At 41.8% G+C, this 20,217-nt stretch overlaps 1 protein-coding gene across 16 annotated transcripts in view; it reads right to left on the reverse strand.

The window, feature by feature from the left end:
• Positions 1–2,157: 2,157 nt before the first annotated feature.
• The window catches only part of ELN (elastin), a 75,858-nt gene continuing 57,798 nt past the window's right edge, over positions 2,158–20,217 (reverse strand). For 8 of the 16 annotated variants that reach the window (XM_040423619.1, XM_040423611.1, XM_040423620.1 and 5 more), the window contains 20 exons: positions 20,075–20,107; positions 19,237–19,275; positions 19,047–19,157; positions 18,873–18,917; positions 18,220–18,345; positions 18,046–18,090; positions 17,392–17,517; positions 16,277–16,321; positions 15,619–15,744; positions 15,445–15,489; positions 14,795–14,917; positions 12,140–12,187; positions 11,283–11,402; positions 8,302–8,340; positions 8,055–8,192; positions 7,839–7,877; positions 7,455–7,517; positions 5,531–5,560; positions 5,421–5,450; positions 2,158–4,200 (listed from right to left, as the gene is read on the reverse strand). In XM_040423619.1, the coding sequence (XP_040279553.1) occupies positions 4,151–4,200; positions 5,421–5,450; positions 5,531–5,560; positions 7,455–7,517; positions 7,839–7,877; positions 8,055–8,192; positions 8,302–8,340; positions 11,283–11,402; positions 12,140–12,187; positions 14,795–14,917; positions 15,445–15,489; positions 15,619–15,744; positions 16,277–16,321; positions 17,392–17,517; positions 18,046–18,090; positions 18,220–18,345; positions 18,873–18,917; positions 19,047–19,157; positions 19,237–19,275; positions 20,075–20,107 (1,421 nt within the window). In that variant the 3' untranslated portion in view covers positions 2,158–4,150. The remainder of the gene's footprint in view (positions 4,201–5,420; positions 5,451–5,530; positions 5,561–7,454; positions 7,518–7,838; positions 7,878–8,054; positions 8,193–8,301; positions 8,341–11,282; positions 11,403–12,139; positions 12,188–14,794; positions 14,918–15,444; positions 15,490–15,618; positions 15,745–16,276; positions 16,322–17,391; positions 17,518–18,045; positions 18,091–18,219; positions 18,346–18,872; positions 18,918–19,046; positions 19,158–19,236; positions 19,276–20,074; positions 20,108–20,217) is intronic. The other 8 variants (XM_040423614.1, XM_040423613.1, XM_040423612.1 and 5 more) reach the window with 8 other exon arrangements.

Below are 20,217 nucleotides of genomic sequence, written 5' to 3' on the forward strand. Positions count from 1 at the left end.
CATAAGACACTGGTGTTATAGAAAGTGCATGTAGGTCAAGTTACACCTCTGGCTGGAGGGAAGGGGTTAGGTCAAGAAGCACGAAGGCTATGTGCTTCCCTGCCCCCTGGCCACATAGCACTGACTGAAAGGGGGCCCAAGTTAAACTTTTGCACCAGGGCACATGACCCTTTAGCTATGCCCCTGCTCACAGTGATGCTCCCTAGGGCCGGGCAGTGACAGTAGGACGCACTCTTTCTTCCCTCGGTGCACATCCTGATGTTGGTGCTCCTGCCTGATGGTAGTTTGAGGCACTTGGTGGTATGAGTTTGGTACGGGTGCATGGCATGAAATGTAGGTGCTGTGGCCGGCGAATGGTGCTGGAATCAGTAACTAGGCCAGTTGTAAAAAATTGACAAGTCTCTCTTTACTAAAGTGCAGAATGGAAGTTGTAGTACAGCAAAACACAGTTCCAAACAATTCACAGTGGAAATCTTCTGCAATAGCAATGCATGGACATAAGCAAACATGAGAGTTGTAGGCCTCCTTCCTTCCTTCTAAGGCTCTTGCAAATGTGTCTGTAATTTCCACACTGAGGGGTACAGGATTATTATATGCCTGGCCAAGACCGTGTCAAAGTTTGGAATGGTGTATTAACAATGTCCCTATTACTGAAGTAAAGTCTTTATAAGTCTTAAACAGTATTGTAAAGTAGAGATGACTCACTCTAAACTACTGTAAGAACGGACCTAAGTCCATCACCTAGCTTCCTACAAGGGCAGAGTCAGGATTGTTAACCCTGACTTATTCATTATAGGAAAGCCCAAGGGGCCGTCATTGACGGAAGATATGTGTAACCGAGGTTCCTGGCCTCGGTGAGGTAAGAGCCGGTAATTTAGAGTGTCAGCGGTAGCTAGTGCTATTCGTTATTTAGTGTGGCTGTAAATCCGATCTGGGCCGGCTCTTACTGGGAGAAGCCAAAGTGCAGGGTGGGTGGCTGTTCCCCACGTTCCAGGCCGGGTTTTGGTTATGAATATAAAACCCAGCCAGCAGTCTCAGCTGGGTGTGGATTATCCTCCACCTGACAGTGGAGCTTTGCCAGTCTCTGTGTTGGGGCCTGAGAGATTGGGCCGGGATTAAGGCCTACTATCTTGTTTGGATGAAAGCACGTGGACTTCTGTTTCACCCAAGGACTTATGTGTTGCTGCCTGGTGTGAACAAACATCAGACTCAAGGTGACTGTTTTTCCTTGAAACTGACTTTTTGTTGTCACTTTCCTTATGTGTAAATAAAACATTGAACTGTTTAAGTTAAAGACGTTGTCGTTGCCTCTATACTGTGTCCGCAAGTCTGTCTGCCGGAGCAAATCCCCACATCATACAGAACTATGTGGGTAATACAATACATCAGATCAGAACAGTATACAACAAGAAACAATTTGCAAGTACACCATTCTGCATTACTGCACATGGACTGCAGAAAGAGATGCCTAATTTATTAGAAGGTACAGTATACACCTCTTAATAAATTAGGTGCACCTAACTCCAGTGGGTTTCTTATTAACACTGACATAGGAAACACTAGAATTAGCTCCAATGTCACAGATCCAAGTCTGCTTGAAGCCCTTCTGGAAAAACCCCAGCGCCATCATTGCTGAGATCACGTCTACATGGCAAGATCCAAGAGAATGAGCAGAACGCTGCCCTCAGAGGCAAGGCTGCTGATGATGTTGTATGGACAGGACATAGACTGACAAACCTTTTTCAGGTCCGCATCCGAGCCGCAGTTTTTGCGGCTCGGGTGCTGACTCATTCACTTCAATGGGGCCGCAAAAGATGTGGACAGCACTCCGTGTGCTGTCCGCATCCGTTGCTCCGTTCCGTGGCCCTGCAAAAAAAATATAACATGTCCTATTCTTGTCCGCAAAACAGTGGGCCGCCCGTTCTGTTCCGCAAATTGCGGAAGGCACACGGGCAGCTTCCGTTTTTTGCAGATCCGCGGTTTGCAGACCGCAAAAAACGAAACGGTCGTGTGCATGAGGCCTTAAGCTTATCACAATTGTTCTCAGATTTTTACCTTGTGGAAAAAAGGAAAGATCTGAGGCGGCACCACTTGATATTTGCCCAAACTTCACAGATTTGGCCCTTTGCTCATCACAATAACACACAACATGCAAGATCTCATTTAAAAAGTTTTCTTTATTCTTTATTTTAAGCAATTACTTTTAATAACTTTTTTCAGTATTATTTTTACAAAAAAAAGTGTTCAGTTTTTTTTTTTCCTTTGGAGGCGGTATGAGAGGGAATACATTGAGAAGAGGAAGATGAAGGGGTGGTCAGTAAACTAAAGCATTTACACATAAAAACGCACCCCTCACAACCAGACACAGCTGGGTGGGAAAGTCAAGATCATTCTGCAGCATAATGGTATCCAGAGGGAAGGCAGAGAGAAGGGGCTCACTCTACCTAAAATCTCACAGCTTTTTATGTTTAACTCCTTCAATGCCAGAATGTTTAAATATGTTACAAATGTCTTTGGCAGCAACGTGTAATATAAAAACAACAATAATTACATATATATATCAGCTCTTGTCCCCTCCTCTCATGACATTTGTCACTCTCCCTTATTCCAGAGCAGTTTACACTTCAATAAGCCCTCACAGTAATAGTCAATACCTTCCTCTTTCAAGGGTCCTGCAGAAAAATGGCGCATAAGTAAAACCAAAACATAAAAAAATCAACAACAAAAAACAGCAAGGCTCTGCATTTTGTGGTAAATAATAAAGAAAGAAATATATTTTTTCGATTTCTGTATTTAAAAAAGGATGATGCTTTTGGACTCCTCTGTCACGCTCCGCCCTCGAGGAGGGAGAAGTCACACACTTTAATAATACAAATACTAAAAAATAAAACATATTCCATACAGTCGCTGGCCAATTGCATTACAACAGAGTCAGTTCCAAGTATAAGTTACAACAACAACAATAACCTACTGGGGCCATGGTGTGAGAGACAGGAGCGAGGGGCAGGGGCTGAATGGCCTTTTATTTCTCTTGCATGGTGATGGGTGGGGGGGGGGGGGTAATTCCTAATTACTGGCCCAAAGACAAGGCCACCAATAGCCCTCAATTGTCCACTTTATGTCAACAGTGCTTCAAAAACATCCAGCGGTACATCAGATGGAAAAAAATGCGAGCAAAAACTCAAGGCCTCATGTACAAAAACTTATATGGACAAAAAGAAAAGCAATCAGCTCTGATGTTTCCGAGACACATTTTCAAAATTGAAATACAGATGTGTCCACCCTTATCTTAGCTCCAGTTTACAGTAGTAAGGGACCCCAGTCTTGTTAAATAAATTCAATACATTATTGCAGCATGCTAACAAAACCTTTGACAGACTACAATTCACATCACTTCCACTGGGTGGCCGCACATAGACCAATATAGGATAGATATCTTATGGCACAATATCGCTAGGTCATGTGAAAAGCCGGTCATCTTGCGTGACACATCATGGTATGTATTGAGCCAAGAGAAAAGATAAGGAAGGACACATCTGTAAGACACTTGGTTGGTTGCTAATGGTGCCATTGCTTTATCTTTTGGAGATGAGGCCCTATCAGGTCAGTCATGGTGCCATCATGTATTGAGCTTTCATTCACAAAAGGGTTCTGTAAGTTTTTACACCAAGCCAAATAGTGGACAATTGGTTCCTTATGATGGCCCAGATGAATGCCAACCAGCTCCTGACTATAGATGATGTGTAAGCTGTGTTTTTTTTTTTACATTTATATATAGTGCATGTATGTCCATACTTGTGAATGTCTGAGTGTACTGTATGCAAGTCTGCACAGCTCGGTAGGTTTCTTCATGTGCATTTGTAGACGTAGACTCTGATCTCTTTGGGCATGCACACATATACACAGTACAGACGTATTTATACAGCATCAGTGTGTGCACATGTGCCTGACGGAATAGTCAGACTGCAGGCTCATCTTAGAAAGTGTAGCTCCCTGACTCTGTTAACAGATGGACGTCTGGAAGGCCAGAGAAAAGGATTATGGGGGTAACTGAGGGAAAGGAGAACAGAGGGGGATACTTGAATCCTTTTACATTCACACCATGCAGTAGCACCATAGTTGATGAGGTTAATCGTAGCTCTCCGACTGTTTATTTTCTCCGCCTGCCGCAGTATTTCCCTTGGCCGCACAGTCCGCCACCTACGTAGAGAAAACCAGTCAGTCAAATGTGGCACGGCTGTATTCAAAGGGTAAATACATCTAAAAATGAATGCATACGGCGAAACATACAGTGCCTCACAGATAAACCACATGGACACGGAACCAGTCTACTAGTCCATAATACAGACCCAGGAGGACCCCGTGCCGCCTCGCACGGGCCGTCCACTGCCTTGTGAATCAGACTTTAATGTCCAGGATTGAAGTAAAATGGAGGATAAAGCACTAGGGTAATATTTGGTTATTTTGGTTAACCCATTCCAAGCCAAATCATTTTGAGCATTAATTAGTACAATATACTGGCTGGCTTACATTTAGACCGGCCGTGGATGCGCCAAAGTTATGTAGAGGCCGGCGCCTCTTCATAACTTCAGCGGATCCACCACCAATGCAGGGGTTATTAAGACCAGTGTCTAAAATGTCCTCCATAGTATTAATATGGCGTTCAGGCATATGCCATAAGGCTTCATGTGTCTGACTGTGCACCCTCATCTAAGTCTAGTCATCGCTATCAGTGTGATTTCCATTGCACTGCTCCTCCTTAATCCTGATGATTTGAATGTATTGCTAATTAGTGACATCCATTGCCATCAACGTGTATGTTATCCTACAGCTTCCAGCAGGATGACAGCGGCACTTAATAAAATGGAATATTTGCTGCCCGTCCAGAAGCATTAGTGGTTCATGAGCCTTGATCTTATATCTTTCTGACCCACAGATATTACAAAGATCACTGTAGCATATGGCAGTCATTGTAAAGACTAATGGTCATGGCTGGACCCTAATGCGGGCACTTATATAACATAAATCTGCTCTGTACTGGGCTTCTATACAGTATTCCATACAGCTCTATTGATTATACTTTAAGCATCCTTTATCTGTATGCATGCCAGCTATGGAATAGAGGTAGGTAATAAATCTTACAAGTATTCGTATTCAATCAATATACTTTCTCTTACATAAGTGTGCCTTAGACGCAGTGACATCAATGACATCACCGGGCAATGTGATTTCAGCCGTGATATACTATGGTTGCAGCTTTGCCGCATTGTTGCATGACTTTCACCTTCCCATTTGTTTGATGAGAGGCATGCAAGACTTTTTATTGCTCCCATTCCTTTAGTATGTATATCCTAATGTTTTGGACTGTACATTTTTTTAACATTACCATTTTATATATAAAAAAAACAAATCATGCTTACCTCGGTAGTAGGATTTTGCAGGCTTTTGAGCTGTGAAAAGAATTATAGATTATATATCTGTCAAATGATCGTTTATCATTATCATAATCATCTTCACCATCATTATTTACCTCCTAATGGGTATCCTCCAGCTCCAGCACCTGTATCAAAGATGACAAAATGTAGGTGTGAGTATGATGCACCATCTAGTGTTCAGTAGACAGAATGCAAGTTCTATCATATGCATTATTACTGCTGACAGAGGTGTGAAATATACTTTGGGATAGTGCACACATCACAGGCTGAATGTCTTGGTGACTGATAATGTTTTAAAAAGTTAACCATTTTTTACCTCCCTTTTTCTTTCTTTCTCGGAGATCAAATAAAATACTAATAGATTAAACCCATTTAACATAACTGAGTCGTGGGGGATTTCCTATGTATTTTAGTAAACAGCACTATAACACTCAATTTGAAAACTGTCTTCCTAAAGTGATTTTTAGGCTTGCTGAGAACTTACACAATATTTCATATTAATAATACATAATTGCATATTAAGTTTTACAGTTATATAACTAATAAGGTTGAAAAAAAGAAACAAAATTCAAAGGATAATCCCAGCAGGCGTACTTGTATCCAATATATAGTATGCTTTATTTCATAATAAAATGACTAAATCACAGGACGCATTTCGGCCCGTCCAGCCTTCCTCAACTGCAATATATTGGATACAAGTACGCCTGCTGGGATTATCCTTTGAATTTTGATATATATCACTACAGGGGGCAGTGCAGGGGGCATTATAAATACTGGCGGCACTTCAGGGTGAGCATTATAACAGTAGGAGACAATATAAATACTGGGGGCACTGTGGGGGCATTATAACAGTGGGGGGTGATATAAATACTGGGGCACTTCAGGGTAAGCATTATAACAGTAGGGGGCATTATAAATACTAAGGGCAATGTGGGGGCATTTTAAATCCAGTGGACATTAAGCGTTCTTATTACTACGGGTGGCTCTATAGGAGGGACTTATAGATCAGCATTATTTCTACTAAGAGCACTATGGGGGGCCTTATTACTACTGAGGGGTCTGTAGAAAGCTTAATTACCACTGGGGGAACAATAGGGGGCATTATTTCTACTGGGAGCTCTGTAAGGGCATTATTAATACTAGAGGGCTCTTCTACTAATAGGGGCACTCTTGGGGAGCACTATCACTGTTGGGGCACTGTAGGGGGCAGTATTACTAATGAGGACATTCCAGAAGGGAATTACTATTGGTGGGACTATGAGGAGTACTGTTACTATGGGGAGCACTCATTTTTCTTCAGCATAGTATTTGGGGGTACAGAAAAGTGAGGAAGCCAAGATGTCTATGTGTCACATTCTGCAGAGACGAGGCGGCTGAAAGAAGTTATCCGGACCGAATGGAGAAGATGATGACAGAGAAGATCTACATCAGAGGAGACGTCAACTGAAGGCCCTGGATATGAGAGGTACGTGCTGCTGTATAGCAAATACAGTAAAATGTCTTCAGTGCTAGTGTTTGGGGCGGTCGGTCGGCTTAGAGAATGGGGCCATATGCATTGTGGCTTGGGCCCCAGATCTTTTGAGACTCTAGCAACGCCCCTGGCCTCTGGGAGCAATAGCTACACATAGAGGCCCAGCTCTCTGTGCAACTGCCGTGCCCCCTGCACTTTGAATGACTTTAGGAGGAGTCAGGGCCAGGCATGATGACGTTTACATTGCCTGGCCCTGTCAAAGTGCAGAGGTCGTCGCAGTTGCAGAGAGAGCAGAGCCTTTAGGTGTAATGGCAATGCCCTCGTTGCTTCTTGAGGCTCATTTGCATATATTAAAACATCGTTTTTTTCAGCAATACAAGCACATACTGTATGAACAATGGACGAACACAGATTCCTTCAGCTGCCAAGCGCACATGTAACAGGTCAGCCAGTTTCATAAGTACAAATCTGCTGATAGCTGCCCTTTAAATCGGCACAAAAACTCTCCTGTGAATTGTATTTCTTTTAGTAAATAGTTAAAATTGTACCTCCAAGGCCAGCTCCTGCTAGTCCGCCTTGCCCATATCCACCTCCACCTCCAGCTCCATAGCCTGAGAAGAGAATGATATATTTAATATTTTTATACTGATGTACTTTTCAAATTTTATGCCATCAACAATGTCTATGGGGATTATGGGAATATGGCCAAGGAAGGATATCTTCATGAGATTATTGATGAAGATCCAATTCCACATGAAATGGTCAGGTATACTAGTATCCTCATTCCTTTGGCCTTCTGAGCCTGCCCATGTAGTTTATCATGCCCACTGCACCCTAGGTCTTGTCAATATGACCACTCATATGTTTAGCCAGATTGGACACTAATTCTGTTTAGAGGAAATATCTTCAGATATTAGGATTAGCCTCTTTACCTGGTTTAGGTGGTTTGCCTCCGGCTCCTGGATACTGACCTGGTAACAGAGAAAGATGTTATATAACTTTTATTAAGAAGAACTTTTATTTAGCAATGTCATTGTCCATTGTAGCATCACATCCTTCAAACATCCTGCAAATTGATGACTTTTCTTCCTGCTTTCTTCACATTATGATGACTTTCCGTCTGGCTTTCTGTCATTGTTAATGCTTACCTCCAGCTCCTATGCCTCCAGGACCGAAACCAGTTCCAGCACCAGGACCAAAGCCAGCACCAGGGCCAAAGCCAGCACCAGGGCCAAAGCCAGCACCAACTCCTCCTGCTCCTCCAGATACAAGGCCACCACCATAACCTTGGAAGCCAAAACAGAGAAACACTCAATAGTTTTCCTTAATTGAGAATCCAACCATTCTTCATTATGCTTTAGGCCCCCATTACAGTACATATGTCGTCCAACTTACCTGGCTTGGGTGGCTTGCCTCCAGCTCCTGGGTACTGACCTGCAAATATGAGACGTTATTTGACCTTGTGTCCCTTGCTGAATAATTCATTGAATATTTGCTAATCCTACATGCTATAAAACCTCATGATACAGCTGCTCTGTCAGTATTTCTCTCTAACACCACACAATTATGGCTAGTCTTGGTATTTGAGTATGTTCTATACACTCTGCAGTTCACTTGTTTTCCTCCAGCTGCCTGCAATCTGTTTTGTATCAGTAAAACTCCACGGAGACAGGCAATAACAATAAATGCCATTTTCCCAGCTATTTCTCAGCAATGATAGTTTGGCTCCCTTGAAGCAAAAGCAAAGTTTCTTTTTTTTTTATTATTTTGATCTTTATGACACATTATAATGGTTCCAATGCTATATAATGATCCATATGTAACGGCTCCCTATAGTAAAACCTTCGGACGGGGATATATTGGAATACTGGCGAGCGTACGCTGTCTACTCTGTCCAATAGAAATATCTGCCAATTAATGTAAGCACTTGCTTGACCTATTTTTTTATGCTGTCAAACACCAAATGGATTTATGACCCATATCCATTCTATCATGCAAACAGATGAGGCTTGACTATCCCGTTCCAAATTGTACGGTATTCACAAGTGTTTGGCCAGACGTGCTGAGGAATGCTGGCTTTGAAATGCGTCTGTTGACTTTTCAGGACCAAGCTTAAAAATGCAGAGGCCAAGTGCAGTTTACTTAAAACAGACTCCTCAAAGTACAACTAGAACCTCTTCGGGGGGTTGTCTAGTTTAGGCCTGTTTTCAAATGCTCTCCTAGGTCATTGTGACTTAACCAGAACCCTTTCTTTTCAGAGCAGGAGGATCAGCACCATGTAATGCTTCATGAACACTGACTGGTGAGATTCATGCCAATAAAAGCAGATTGCGAAGGGCCCCAACCAGTGTTCCCTCTAAATCATGCTCTCTGGAAAGTAAAGGGTTAAAACGCAGTAATAATTAGGGTCAACTCTATCTGTCTGTAGGGATTGTCATTTTAACTATGACATTTCCAGCTTAGAGGAAATAATAGTCCCAACACTTACAATATGCCATCCTAATAAAGAAACCTCACAGACAATGTGGAATATAGCAGGACTGTAGTTCTAACTACAACAATTCAGATATTAAGTAGTTACGTAAGTAAAAATAAAATAGTTGTCAATGAAGTTCAAGCTTCTTATACCAATTACAAATCTTTTAATGCAAAATTTAAGGGTTATTTCTACTGTCGGCCAACTTCTAGGAACAATTTTAAGAATGAAGAGGATGCAGCATGGATAATTAGCCCCATCTAAATTTTCCTTGCACAGTGGTGCACTCAGATGTGCAGGGGACTCCAGGAAGCCCCATTCCCTTAAATGGGGACATGTTACATTTCAATGCATGACAGGTTGCTTGGGCACTATTGTGCAGGGGAAAAACAATTAAAGGATAACTGTCACATTTAGACCCTAATTTCAATTTTCATATATGTAGTTACTAATAACATGATATTCCAGAATCAGTTACTATTAGACTGACTTACCCCATATATAATAAGATTCAGCCCTTAGCAACCAGTCTGCATAAAACTGCAATTTCACTATTCAGTTAAGATGGCCGCCACTGCCCTCACCCTGAGGCTAATTCCGCCTGCCCTCACTAGCCAGTAACAATAGCTCCCCAAAAGTGTCAGTAACCAGAGCCCTCCCCCTAAAGGGTTAATCTCCTGCAGCACAAAGGGGTCCTCTTACCACATGTTGCTTTCATTTATACACTGAGCAGATGGCAGATCTCCCTTCCCTGTTGTGCGCTGCTTCAACTCTGCCTTCTCTAGCTCTGCTGAGTGAGGGAGCGTCTGCCAAGCGCAGGGACAGGGAGAAGTGCACACAGCCCAGGCACTGTTATCAGCTGCTGGGGAGGACCTGGCTTTAATCATTTACTTACAGTCCCTGGCTGTCAGTAATGTGACCCTGCACGCTGCGTGCTCCGTCCTTCAACAGATAGACGGACCATGCCTAGCAACCCTATTTTGAGCACAGGTAAAAGTAGGCAGTACAGGGGACAAATCTGTGGAATTAAGGGGTAATTGAATACACAGTGAAAAGTTGAAATAGGGCCACCAAGGTGATATTAATCACCACAATCCAATACAAAAAAAAATAAAAATACGACAGTTATCCTTTAAAGGGGTTATCCCATGATTAATGTAAAATTGATAATCAGGTATCAAATAGTACAGGACATTTTTTTTCTAACAAAGCTAGAACCAGCCCTGTACCGCACATGGATCTAGAAACATCCCCATTCATTGCTCCAATTGCTAGATTTATTTCAAGATGGCAGCTCAGTAGGTGTGTCTTTACTGCTTCAGTTCTCTTCCTTTAACTGTCACAGTAGATGGCAGTGGTGGCAGTTCAAGGATGGAACAGAGTATATGCGACCACCTCAGTGATGTTACTAAGGTGGACGGAGAAATAAGGAAAAGAACAAACAGCAGGTGGTGCTATGCAGATGCTTATTTAATAACCCTGTGGCTATACAAAATTACATGCAATTACAAAAATATTCAGATCTAGTTTGAAAAATATAGAATATTTTTCACAAGACAACTCATTTAAGGTGACCAAGGATTGGCTTGGAAGAGAAGGAGGTGGATCCAGCGAGTAAAATCTTATATATATGATTTTACTCACTGGATCCACCTTCTTCTCTTCCAAGCTTTCTCAGGGTGTGGACACAGTTTAGGATCCGAGCTTTGAGTCTGCAAGCTATTCCCTTGGGAGCTGGACATCCACTACATGTGACTAGGGATTGGCAACAGCTATATTCAACTGTGGCCACAGTCTTGTCACAGAGGCTTTATCAATCTCTCAAAGTCTTGTGTAGAAAACCTCTTTCACTGGCATAGAACCCTATAATCTCTAAAACACATTTATATGCTGTTCCTACCTGCACCGCCTATGCCACCAGGTCCAAATCCAGCACCAGGTCCAAAGCCAGCACCAGGTCCAAAGCCAGCACCAGGTCCAAAACCTCCTCCACCTAATAATCCAGCCCCAGGTCCATAACCTACAAAGAATTGTGTTGATTAATTCATCCTATATCAGCAGTTCCTGCTGACATTTATAAGTAGATCTATGTACTATTGTACACAGAATAGCCTGGCTGCTAAAGAACAGAAATACGTAAACTTTACGTAAAATATTTTCTTATTATTCACTAGTTAAAATGTACTGTATAGGTTTATCACTCTTAGGGCTCATTCACACGACACAAGTGAAAAGCAGCGCGTGGCGGCCATCTTTGTAACTGCCATAACACGGCTGTTTTCAGAACCAATTAAAGTCTATGGGACTATTTACATGGTCGTTAACAGTGAATAGCGGCTGTCAAAAAATAGGACATGTCACAGCCAGACGGGCCCCATTGAGATCATTTCAGCTGTTTTAAGTGGCCATTTAGACAGGAGTGCACCCATTTAAGGCTGGGTTCACTCCACGTTTTTGTCTTACGTTTAATGTATACAAAATATTATATGCTAAATGAATGACTTGCAGGATGGAAAAGGGTAGTGTACTCTATGGTGATGAATACCACTGCATGGCGTCCATCTCGGGCGTCTGTTTATTGTATACTTTTTTGTATGCGTTAAACATTAGACAAAAACGTGATGTGAACCCAGCCTTAGTGCTATTAAAACCAGGCACACTGGGTAAAAAAGTACTTCTAACGACAGCAGTAACCTAGTAGTGGCCATTACTACTCTATGTTTTATGCTTACACGATAGCACTTCATTAATGATTACCTGGTTTAGGTGGTTTGCCTCCAGCGCCAACTCCAGCTCCAGGAAAACCTGATATGATAGACACAATTAAACAGAGAATTATGCTTTACAGTTCTGTCATTTCAGAATCCGTGAAGGGTACAGTATGTCCTCACTGTTTTACTGTTTACATAAAAACATAATCTACATTTAAAGGGGTTTTCCAGGAGTTTAATTTTGATGGTCTGTCTGCAGGATCATCAATATATGCAAGGTGGTACACACCATTATCTCCTAAAAGTAGATATGTACATTGGGCCCAAGGAGGCTCAGACTGAAGTTGCCTCCTTGGCAGGGGCAAAGCTAATGGCCTATGGGCCCTGGTGCAAGAGTTCAGCTTGGGCCCCCCGTCCCTCAGTGCTTTGTGGCCAGGGGCAGGGAAGCACATGGCCGCCAAAAATTTAAATGGTACCCCCTCCCCATGCCAAATTCTTGACCTAACCCCTTGCCTTCAGCCAGAGGTATAACTTGAATATGCACTTTCTAAATTAGTGGTGTCTTCTTATGTGGCACAAAGGTCTTTGGGCCCCCTCAGGGTCCTGTGCCTGGTAGCGTCCGCTACCTCTGCGCCCCCTATAGCTAGGCCCATGCTCCTTGATTAGCATGGGAGGGTACTGTTTAGAGGATGCACTTTATGAAATTTGGCTAACTGGAATAAGTTTGTCCTGTAAGCCTTTGAAGTACACATTACAAGCAATTCATCTTTACTAAGTAAGGAGAACCTTTTCATAGCACCAAGAAGCCCTAGCTGCATCGTATGAGACAACCTACGATTAAATCATTCATGTAATTCCCAGGTCACAGTTTGCTCTACTTTTACTCTTGAATTGCATCTGTAACATTGCAGTCCTCGCGGGTTCACTAACTGGACTGCAAAGATTTCACAAATTAGCAAGTGGTTAACTAATTAACTAAGCATAATATTTCTCTGCCATGATTTAGTATTCCTGGCAAAGGAGTATCCCTTGGAGAGTGGAGATGGTTGGACAACTTGGGGAAAACACGGCCACATGCTTAATATCTCTGCAGCATCCAGTAAACAGCCGTCACATGGTAACATTACAGTTTGGTGACTCATAGTAATTTAGGCGTCTTATTTAAAATAATTTTCTCCTTTAGGCTTATTGCCAGGCTAGGGAGTTTCCATGGTTTTAGTGATGTAGCCCTGGGGAACAAAAGATCTGCAAACAGCCAGTTATATTTCATTGCCTTTAATAAAGATGTCAGCTAACCGCGGGTCAGAAAGTGACATCATGGTCTAGTCCTGGTTTTCCAAGATATTTCTGAATTCTTTTTTGTTTGTTTCCGTTGGATGTAAAATGATATCCATATATTTCCCACATCAAAACTGTCAGACCTTGGCGGCTCAATGTTATTCAAAGTGGGTCAAGTATTAAAGTTTAGCTGTTAGCATATCTCATTGTGGGATACTATGTAAAGTATATATACTCCTCAATAAGCTCTCAAAGTTGCGCTCAAGTAGAAGCATTTGAAAAAAACAGGCCTGAACAATTGGCTTCATAGGGCTTGTTTCAACAATGCAGCCTGTGTCCATATGTCTTATCAATCCTGTTATCGATCCCGTTCTTGGGATCCTCCCCGTGAACCAGTGCAGAGAGTTGCTAAGGCTACTTTCACACTCGCGCTTGGTGCGGATCCGTTCAGATAATACAACTGTCTGCATCCGTTCAGAACGGATCCGTTTGTATTATCGTTAACATAGCCAAGACGGATCCGTCTTGAACACCATTGAAAGTCAATGGAGGACGGATCCGTTTTCTATTGTACCAGATTGTGTCATAGAAAACGGATCCGTCCCCATTGACTTACATTGTGTGTCAGGACGGATCCGTATGGCTCAGTTTCGTCAGACGGGCATCAATGTCCGCCTCCAGAGCGGAATGGAGACGGATTGGAGGCAAACTGATGCATTCCTTTTCCATTCAGAATGCATTAGGGCAAAACTGATCCGTTTTGGACCGATTGTGAGAGCCCTGAACGGATCTCCCAAACGGAAAGCCAAAACGCCGGTGTGAAAGTAGCCTAAGTAAAAGGCCAATGATTGTATAAATGATGGCCATTTTGAATGTTCATACCTAATCATTGCCATATGTAAATGTTCCTGGAAAATGAGCGAATGCAGGCGACAATCATTCATGTGGCCATTCATTTGGGTATTTATCAGCCTATGTGAAAGGTCCTTAAATGAGTACCAATTGCTTGCTATATTGTCTATCGGTGCTTGTTACAGGGAGAAATCTGCCCCTGTAATAAGACTGTAACAGTAGCTCCTGCTTTGCCAGACCTGGCCCATCCTTGTTTTACATGGTTACCCATAATACTACATTTTTCCTGCTCATTGATCTCCTAGAGTTCCAAGAGCATGGTGATCAGCTGATCACTGGGTTGGCAGCTTTTCAGAAAACTTTTAATCCCATTTTTTGGCATGTTCCATGTACCACTGATTACAGTTTTTATCCATTCAATTTAGAGGGCCTCAAATTATTCTTTTTTTTTTTGCATTTTAAGGATTATTCAGATTTCCTTTCAATTCTGTTTCAAGTGAATAAAGTGAACAATAATTGTCTGAGCAGTGTCTTATATGAAAACATTTGTACAATGCGCTGTCATACACACCTCCTGCACCACCACCTTGACCACCAACACCAGCTCCAAGTCCAGCACCTAGTCCACCAGCACCTTGTCCCCCAACACCAGCACCAGTTCCAAGACTACCAAGTCCAGCACCAGCACCATAACCTTAGAGAATGTAATAAAACATAAAGAAAACAGTACAATACTTTTTTTTTTCTAAATTTACATTGCACCAAAAGACTGTAATAGAAGAGTATTATTGTAGGAGAAACTATCGTGATGAAAATGCAGTATAATGCAGCATGTAACAGAGCAGGAGAAGCTGAGCAGATTGATATATAGTATAGTTTTGTTGGAGAAGATTCAGCCGTGTTTCATTCGTTTAAATTCCTGCTCTTTCTGGGCTTTGAAGACAAGGAGATGGTCTTATCAGGATTGACAGCTCTCTCTGTATACACAGTCATGGAGGGAAGGCTGTCAAGCACTGATAGGACCACCTCCTGGACTTCAAAGCCCAGAATGAGCTGGCATTTAAATGACTGAAATGCAAGCTATACTGAATCTTTTCCCATAAAACACTGATCAGGTCAGATCCTCCTGCTCTATAACATGCTGCCCACTGTTTTGAACATGATAGATTTTATTTAAATTATCCTATACATTCATTGTATGAATGGATGAAAACATCCTACCTGGTTTTGGTGGTTTCCCTCCTGCACCAGCTCCTGGGTACAGGCCTGACAAAAGAAAGAACATAGAATACAACTTTGAAGTAATCGACTATTAGAGGAGTACATTTACAAGTGAAACAAAAAAGTATAAATCAGGTTTCAATATACATAACTATATGGGACCTAGACTCTCACCTCCAGCTCCTATGCCCCCAGGTCCAGCACCAGGAACTAGTCCACCTCCTATTCCAGCTCCAGGCACTAGTCCCCCAACACCAGCACCAGTTCCAAGACTACCAAGTCCAGCACCAGCACCATAACCTTAGAGAATGTAATAAAAAATAAAGAAAACAGTACAATACATTTTGTTTTCTAAAGATACATTGCACCAAAAGACTGTAATAGAAGAGTATTATTATAGGAGAACCTATTGTGATGAAAATGCAGTATAATGCAGCATGTAACAGAGCAGGAGAAGCTGAGCAGATTGATATACAGTATAGTATAGTTTTGTTGGAGAAGATTCAACCGTGTTTCATTCCTTTAAATTCCTGCTCTTTCTGCGCTTTGAAGACAAGGAGATGGTCTTATCAGGATTGACAGCTCTCTCTGTATACACAGTCATGGAGGGAAGGCTGTCATTCACTGATAGGACCACCTCCTGGACTTCAAAGCCCAGAATGAGCTGGCATTCAAATGACTGAAATGCAAGCTATACTGAATCTTTTCCCATAAAACACTGATCAGGTCAGATCCTCCTGCTCTATAACATGCTGCCCACTGTTTTCAACATGATAGATTTTATTTAAATTATCCTATACATTCATTGTATGAATGGATGAAAACATCCTACCTGGTTTTGGTGGTTTCCCTCCTGCACCAGCTCCTGGGTACAGGCCTGACAAAAGAAAGAACATAGAATACAACTTTGAAGTAATCGACTATTCGAGGAATACATTTACAAGTGAAACAAAAAAGTATAAATCAGGTTTCAATATACAGTACAGACCAAAAGTTTGGACACACCTTCTCATTCAAAGAGTTTTCTTTATTTTCATGACTATGAAAATTGTAGATTCACACTGAAGGCATCAAAACTATGTATTAACACATGTGGAATTATATACATAACAAACAAGTGTGAAACAACTGAAAATATGTCATATTCTAGGTTCTTCAAAGTAGCCACCTTTTGCTTTGATTACTGCTTTGCACACTCTTGGCATTCTCTTGATGAGCTTCAAGAGGTAGTCCCCTGAAATGGTTTTCACTTCACAGGTGTGCCCTGTCAGGTTTAATAAGTGGGATTTCTTGCCTTATAAATGGGGTTGGGACCATCAGTGGCGTTGAGGAGAAGTCAGGTGGATACACAGCTGATAGTCCTACTGAATAGACTGTTAGAATTTGTATTATGGCAAGAAAAAAGCAGCTAAGTAAAGAAAAACGAGTGGCCATCATTACTTTAAGAAATGAAGGTCAGTCAGTCAGCCGAACAATTGGGAAAATGTTGAAAGTAAGGGCTATTTGACCATGAAGGAGAGTGATGGGGTGCTGCGCCAGATGACCTGGCCTCCACAGTCACCGGACCTGAACCCAATCGAGATGGTTTGGGGTGACCTGGACCGCAGAGTGAAGGCAAAAGGGCCAACAAGTGCTAAGCATCTCTGGGAACTCCTTCAAGACTGTTGGAAGACCATTTCAGGGGACTACCTCTTGAAGCTCCTCAAGAGAATGCCAAGAGTGTGCAAAGCAGTAATCAAAGCAAAATGTGGCTACTTTGAAGAACCTAGAATATGACATATTTTCAGTTGTTTCACACTTGTTTGTTATGTATATAATTCCACATGTGTTAATTCATAGTTTTAATGCCTTCATAGTCATGAAAATAAAGAAAACTCTTTGAATGAGAAGGTGTGTCCAAACTTTTGGTCTGTACTGTACATAACTATATGGGACCTAGACTCTTACCTCCAGCTCCTATGCCCCCAGGTCCAGCACCAGGAACTAGTCCACCTCCTATTCCAGCTCCAGGCACTAGTCCTCCAACACCAGCACCAGTTCCAAGACTACCAAGTCCAGCACCAGCACCATAACCTTAGAGAATGTAGTAAAACATAAAGAAAACAGTACAATACATTATTTTTTTCTAAATTTACATTGCACCAAAAGACTGTAATAGAAGAGTATTATTATAGGAGAACCTATTGTGATGAAAATGCAGTATAATGCAGCATGTAACAGAGCAGGAGAAGCTGAGCAGATTGATATATAGTATAGTTTTGTTCGAGAAGATTCAGCCGTGTTTCATTCCTTTAAATTCCTGCTCTTTCTGGGCTTTGAAGACAAGGAGATGGTCTTATCAGGATTGACAGCTATCTCTGTATACACAGGCATAGAGGGAAGCCTGTCAAGCACTGATAGGACCACCTCCTGGACTTCAAAGCCCAGAATGAGCTGGCATTTAAATGACTGAAATGCAAGCTATACTGAATCTTTTCCCATAAAACACTGATCAGGTCAGATCCTCCTGCTCTATAACATGCTGCCCACTGTTTTGAACATGATAGATTTTATTTAAATTATCCTATACATTCATTGTATGAATGGATGAAAAGATCCTACCTGGTTTTGGTGGTTTCCCTCCTGCACCAGCTCCTGGGTACAGGCCTGACAAAAGAAAGAACATAAAATACAACTTTGAAGTAATCGACTATTCGAGGAATACATTTACAAGTGAAACAAAAAAGTATAAATCAGGTTTCAATATACATAACTATATGGGACCTAGACTCTCACCTCCAGCTCCTATGCCCCCAGGTCCAGCACCAGGAACTAGTCCACCTCCTATTCCAGCTCCAGGCACTAGTCCCCCAACACCAGCACCAGTTCCAAGACTACCAAGTCCAGCACCAGCACCATAACCTTAGAGAATGTAATAAAACATAAAGAAAACAGTACAACATTTTTTTTTCTCTAAATTTACATTGCACCAAAAGACTGTAATAGAAGAGTATTATTGTAGGAGAAACTATCGTGATGTAAATGCAGTATAATGCAGCATGTAACAGAGCAGGAGAAGCTGAGCAGATTGATATATAGTATAGTTTTGTTGGAGAAGATTCAGCCGTGTTTCATTCCTTTAAATCCCTGCTCTTTCTGGGCTTTGAAGACAAGGAAATGGTCTTATCAGGATTGGCAGCTATCTCTGTATACACAGGCATAGAGGGAAGCCTGTCAATCACTGATAGGACCACCTCCTGGACTTCAAAGCCCAGAATGAGCAGGAATTTACATGACTGAGATGCAAGCTATACTGAATCTTTTCCCATAAAACACTGATCAGGTCAGATCATCCTGCTCTATAACATGCTGCCCACTGTTTTGAACATGATAGATTTTATTTAAATTAACTTATACATTCATTGTATGAATGGATGAAAACATCCTACCTGGTTTTGGTGGTTTCCCTCCTGCACCAGCTCCTGGGTACAGGCCTGACAAAAGAAAGAACATAGAATACAACTTTGAAGTAATCGACTATTTGAGGAATACATTTACAAGTGAAACAAAAAAGTATAAATCAGGTTCCAATATACATAACTATATGGGACCTAGACTCTCACCTCCAGCTCCTATGCCCCCAGGTCCAGCACCAGGAACTAGTCCACCTCCAGGCACTAGTCCACCACCAGCCACTAGTCCACCACCAGGTAATACTCCTCCAGTTCCATAACCTAAACACACATTGTAAGTTGTAAATTGACATATAAATTGACATTGATCCAAAAATGTAGCAGATGCTAACATACTGACCTGGTTTGGGAGGTTTGCCTCCTGCACCTGGATAAAACCCTATAGACATAAGGAAAACATAATTTAAAGTTTTTATAATCCATATATTGACAAAAAATAATTTTGCAGATAATTCATATTATTGTTTATACCAATTCTGGGATTACTTTTTAAGTGGCGCTTTACTGTTTTGATTGGTGGAGGTCCGAGCGCTGAGACTCCAAAGAAAGTCTATGGGCCCATCTGTATTCCATCTCCTGCAGTGAGGAGAGAGAGTGCGCCATGTAAGGGCTTCTCTCCTCCTTCTAGCGTTCAATGGTGGGGTCTCAGCCCTTAGACTCCCACCAATCAAAACCTTTGATATGTTTCTATGACATATCAAACGTTCACTGCCTCTTTAAGTTCAACAGCCCCGTGAATTATATTAGCCTGAGGCTTGGAGATGAGGAGCAGCTGTGCAAACATTTTTGACATTTTTAGATGTTTCTGGGACTTCTGACCAAACACTTGTTCAGAGGACAGCTATTATCCTCCCATTTCCATACACCTCTGGCAGCAGCTTGTCTCCTATGGGAACAGAGGATTGGGCACATTGAAATCCAAGATGACTGATCCATCTTTCCCCAGGTATGCTTGTTAGTCAGAAGGTCCTACGGAAATAGACTGGTTCAGCTGACCCATATGAATAGGCATCTCCAGTCTTAGATTTGAGAGTGCACATAATGGTCAGTAACTTTGAAGTTTGATTATAAAGTATACATAGACCGGAAGGTAAACTCCATTAGTGGAGAACACATAAAAACAAGTTATATTATTTATTTTTTGTTGTTGTCTGGGAAACAGTAAGCATCTTACATACCTGCCCCTGGCACTCCTCCGGTGCCAGCACCAACTGCAAATCAAAAAGAAAGAACACTAAAGAACTTTTCATGTATTGCACCCCAGTATACAGAATACACATTTAGGATGGTCTAGTTACAAGATTTAAAGGGAACCTGTCAC

The sequence above is a fragment of the Bufo bufo genome, chromosome 3, assembly GCF_905171765.1.
Source record: "Bufo bufo chromosome 3, aBufBuf1.1, whole genome shotgun sequence".
In the NCBI taxonomy this organism is placed as follows: domain Eukaryota; kingdom Metazoa; phylum Chordata; class Amphibia; order Anura; family Bufonidae; genus Bufo; species Bufo bufo.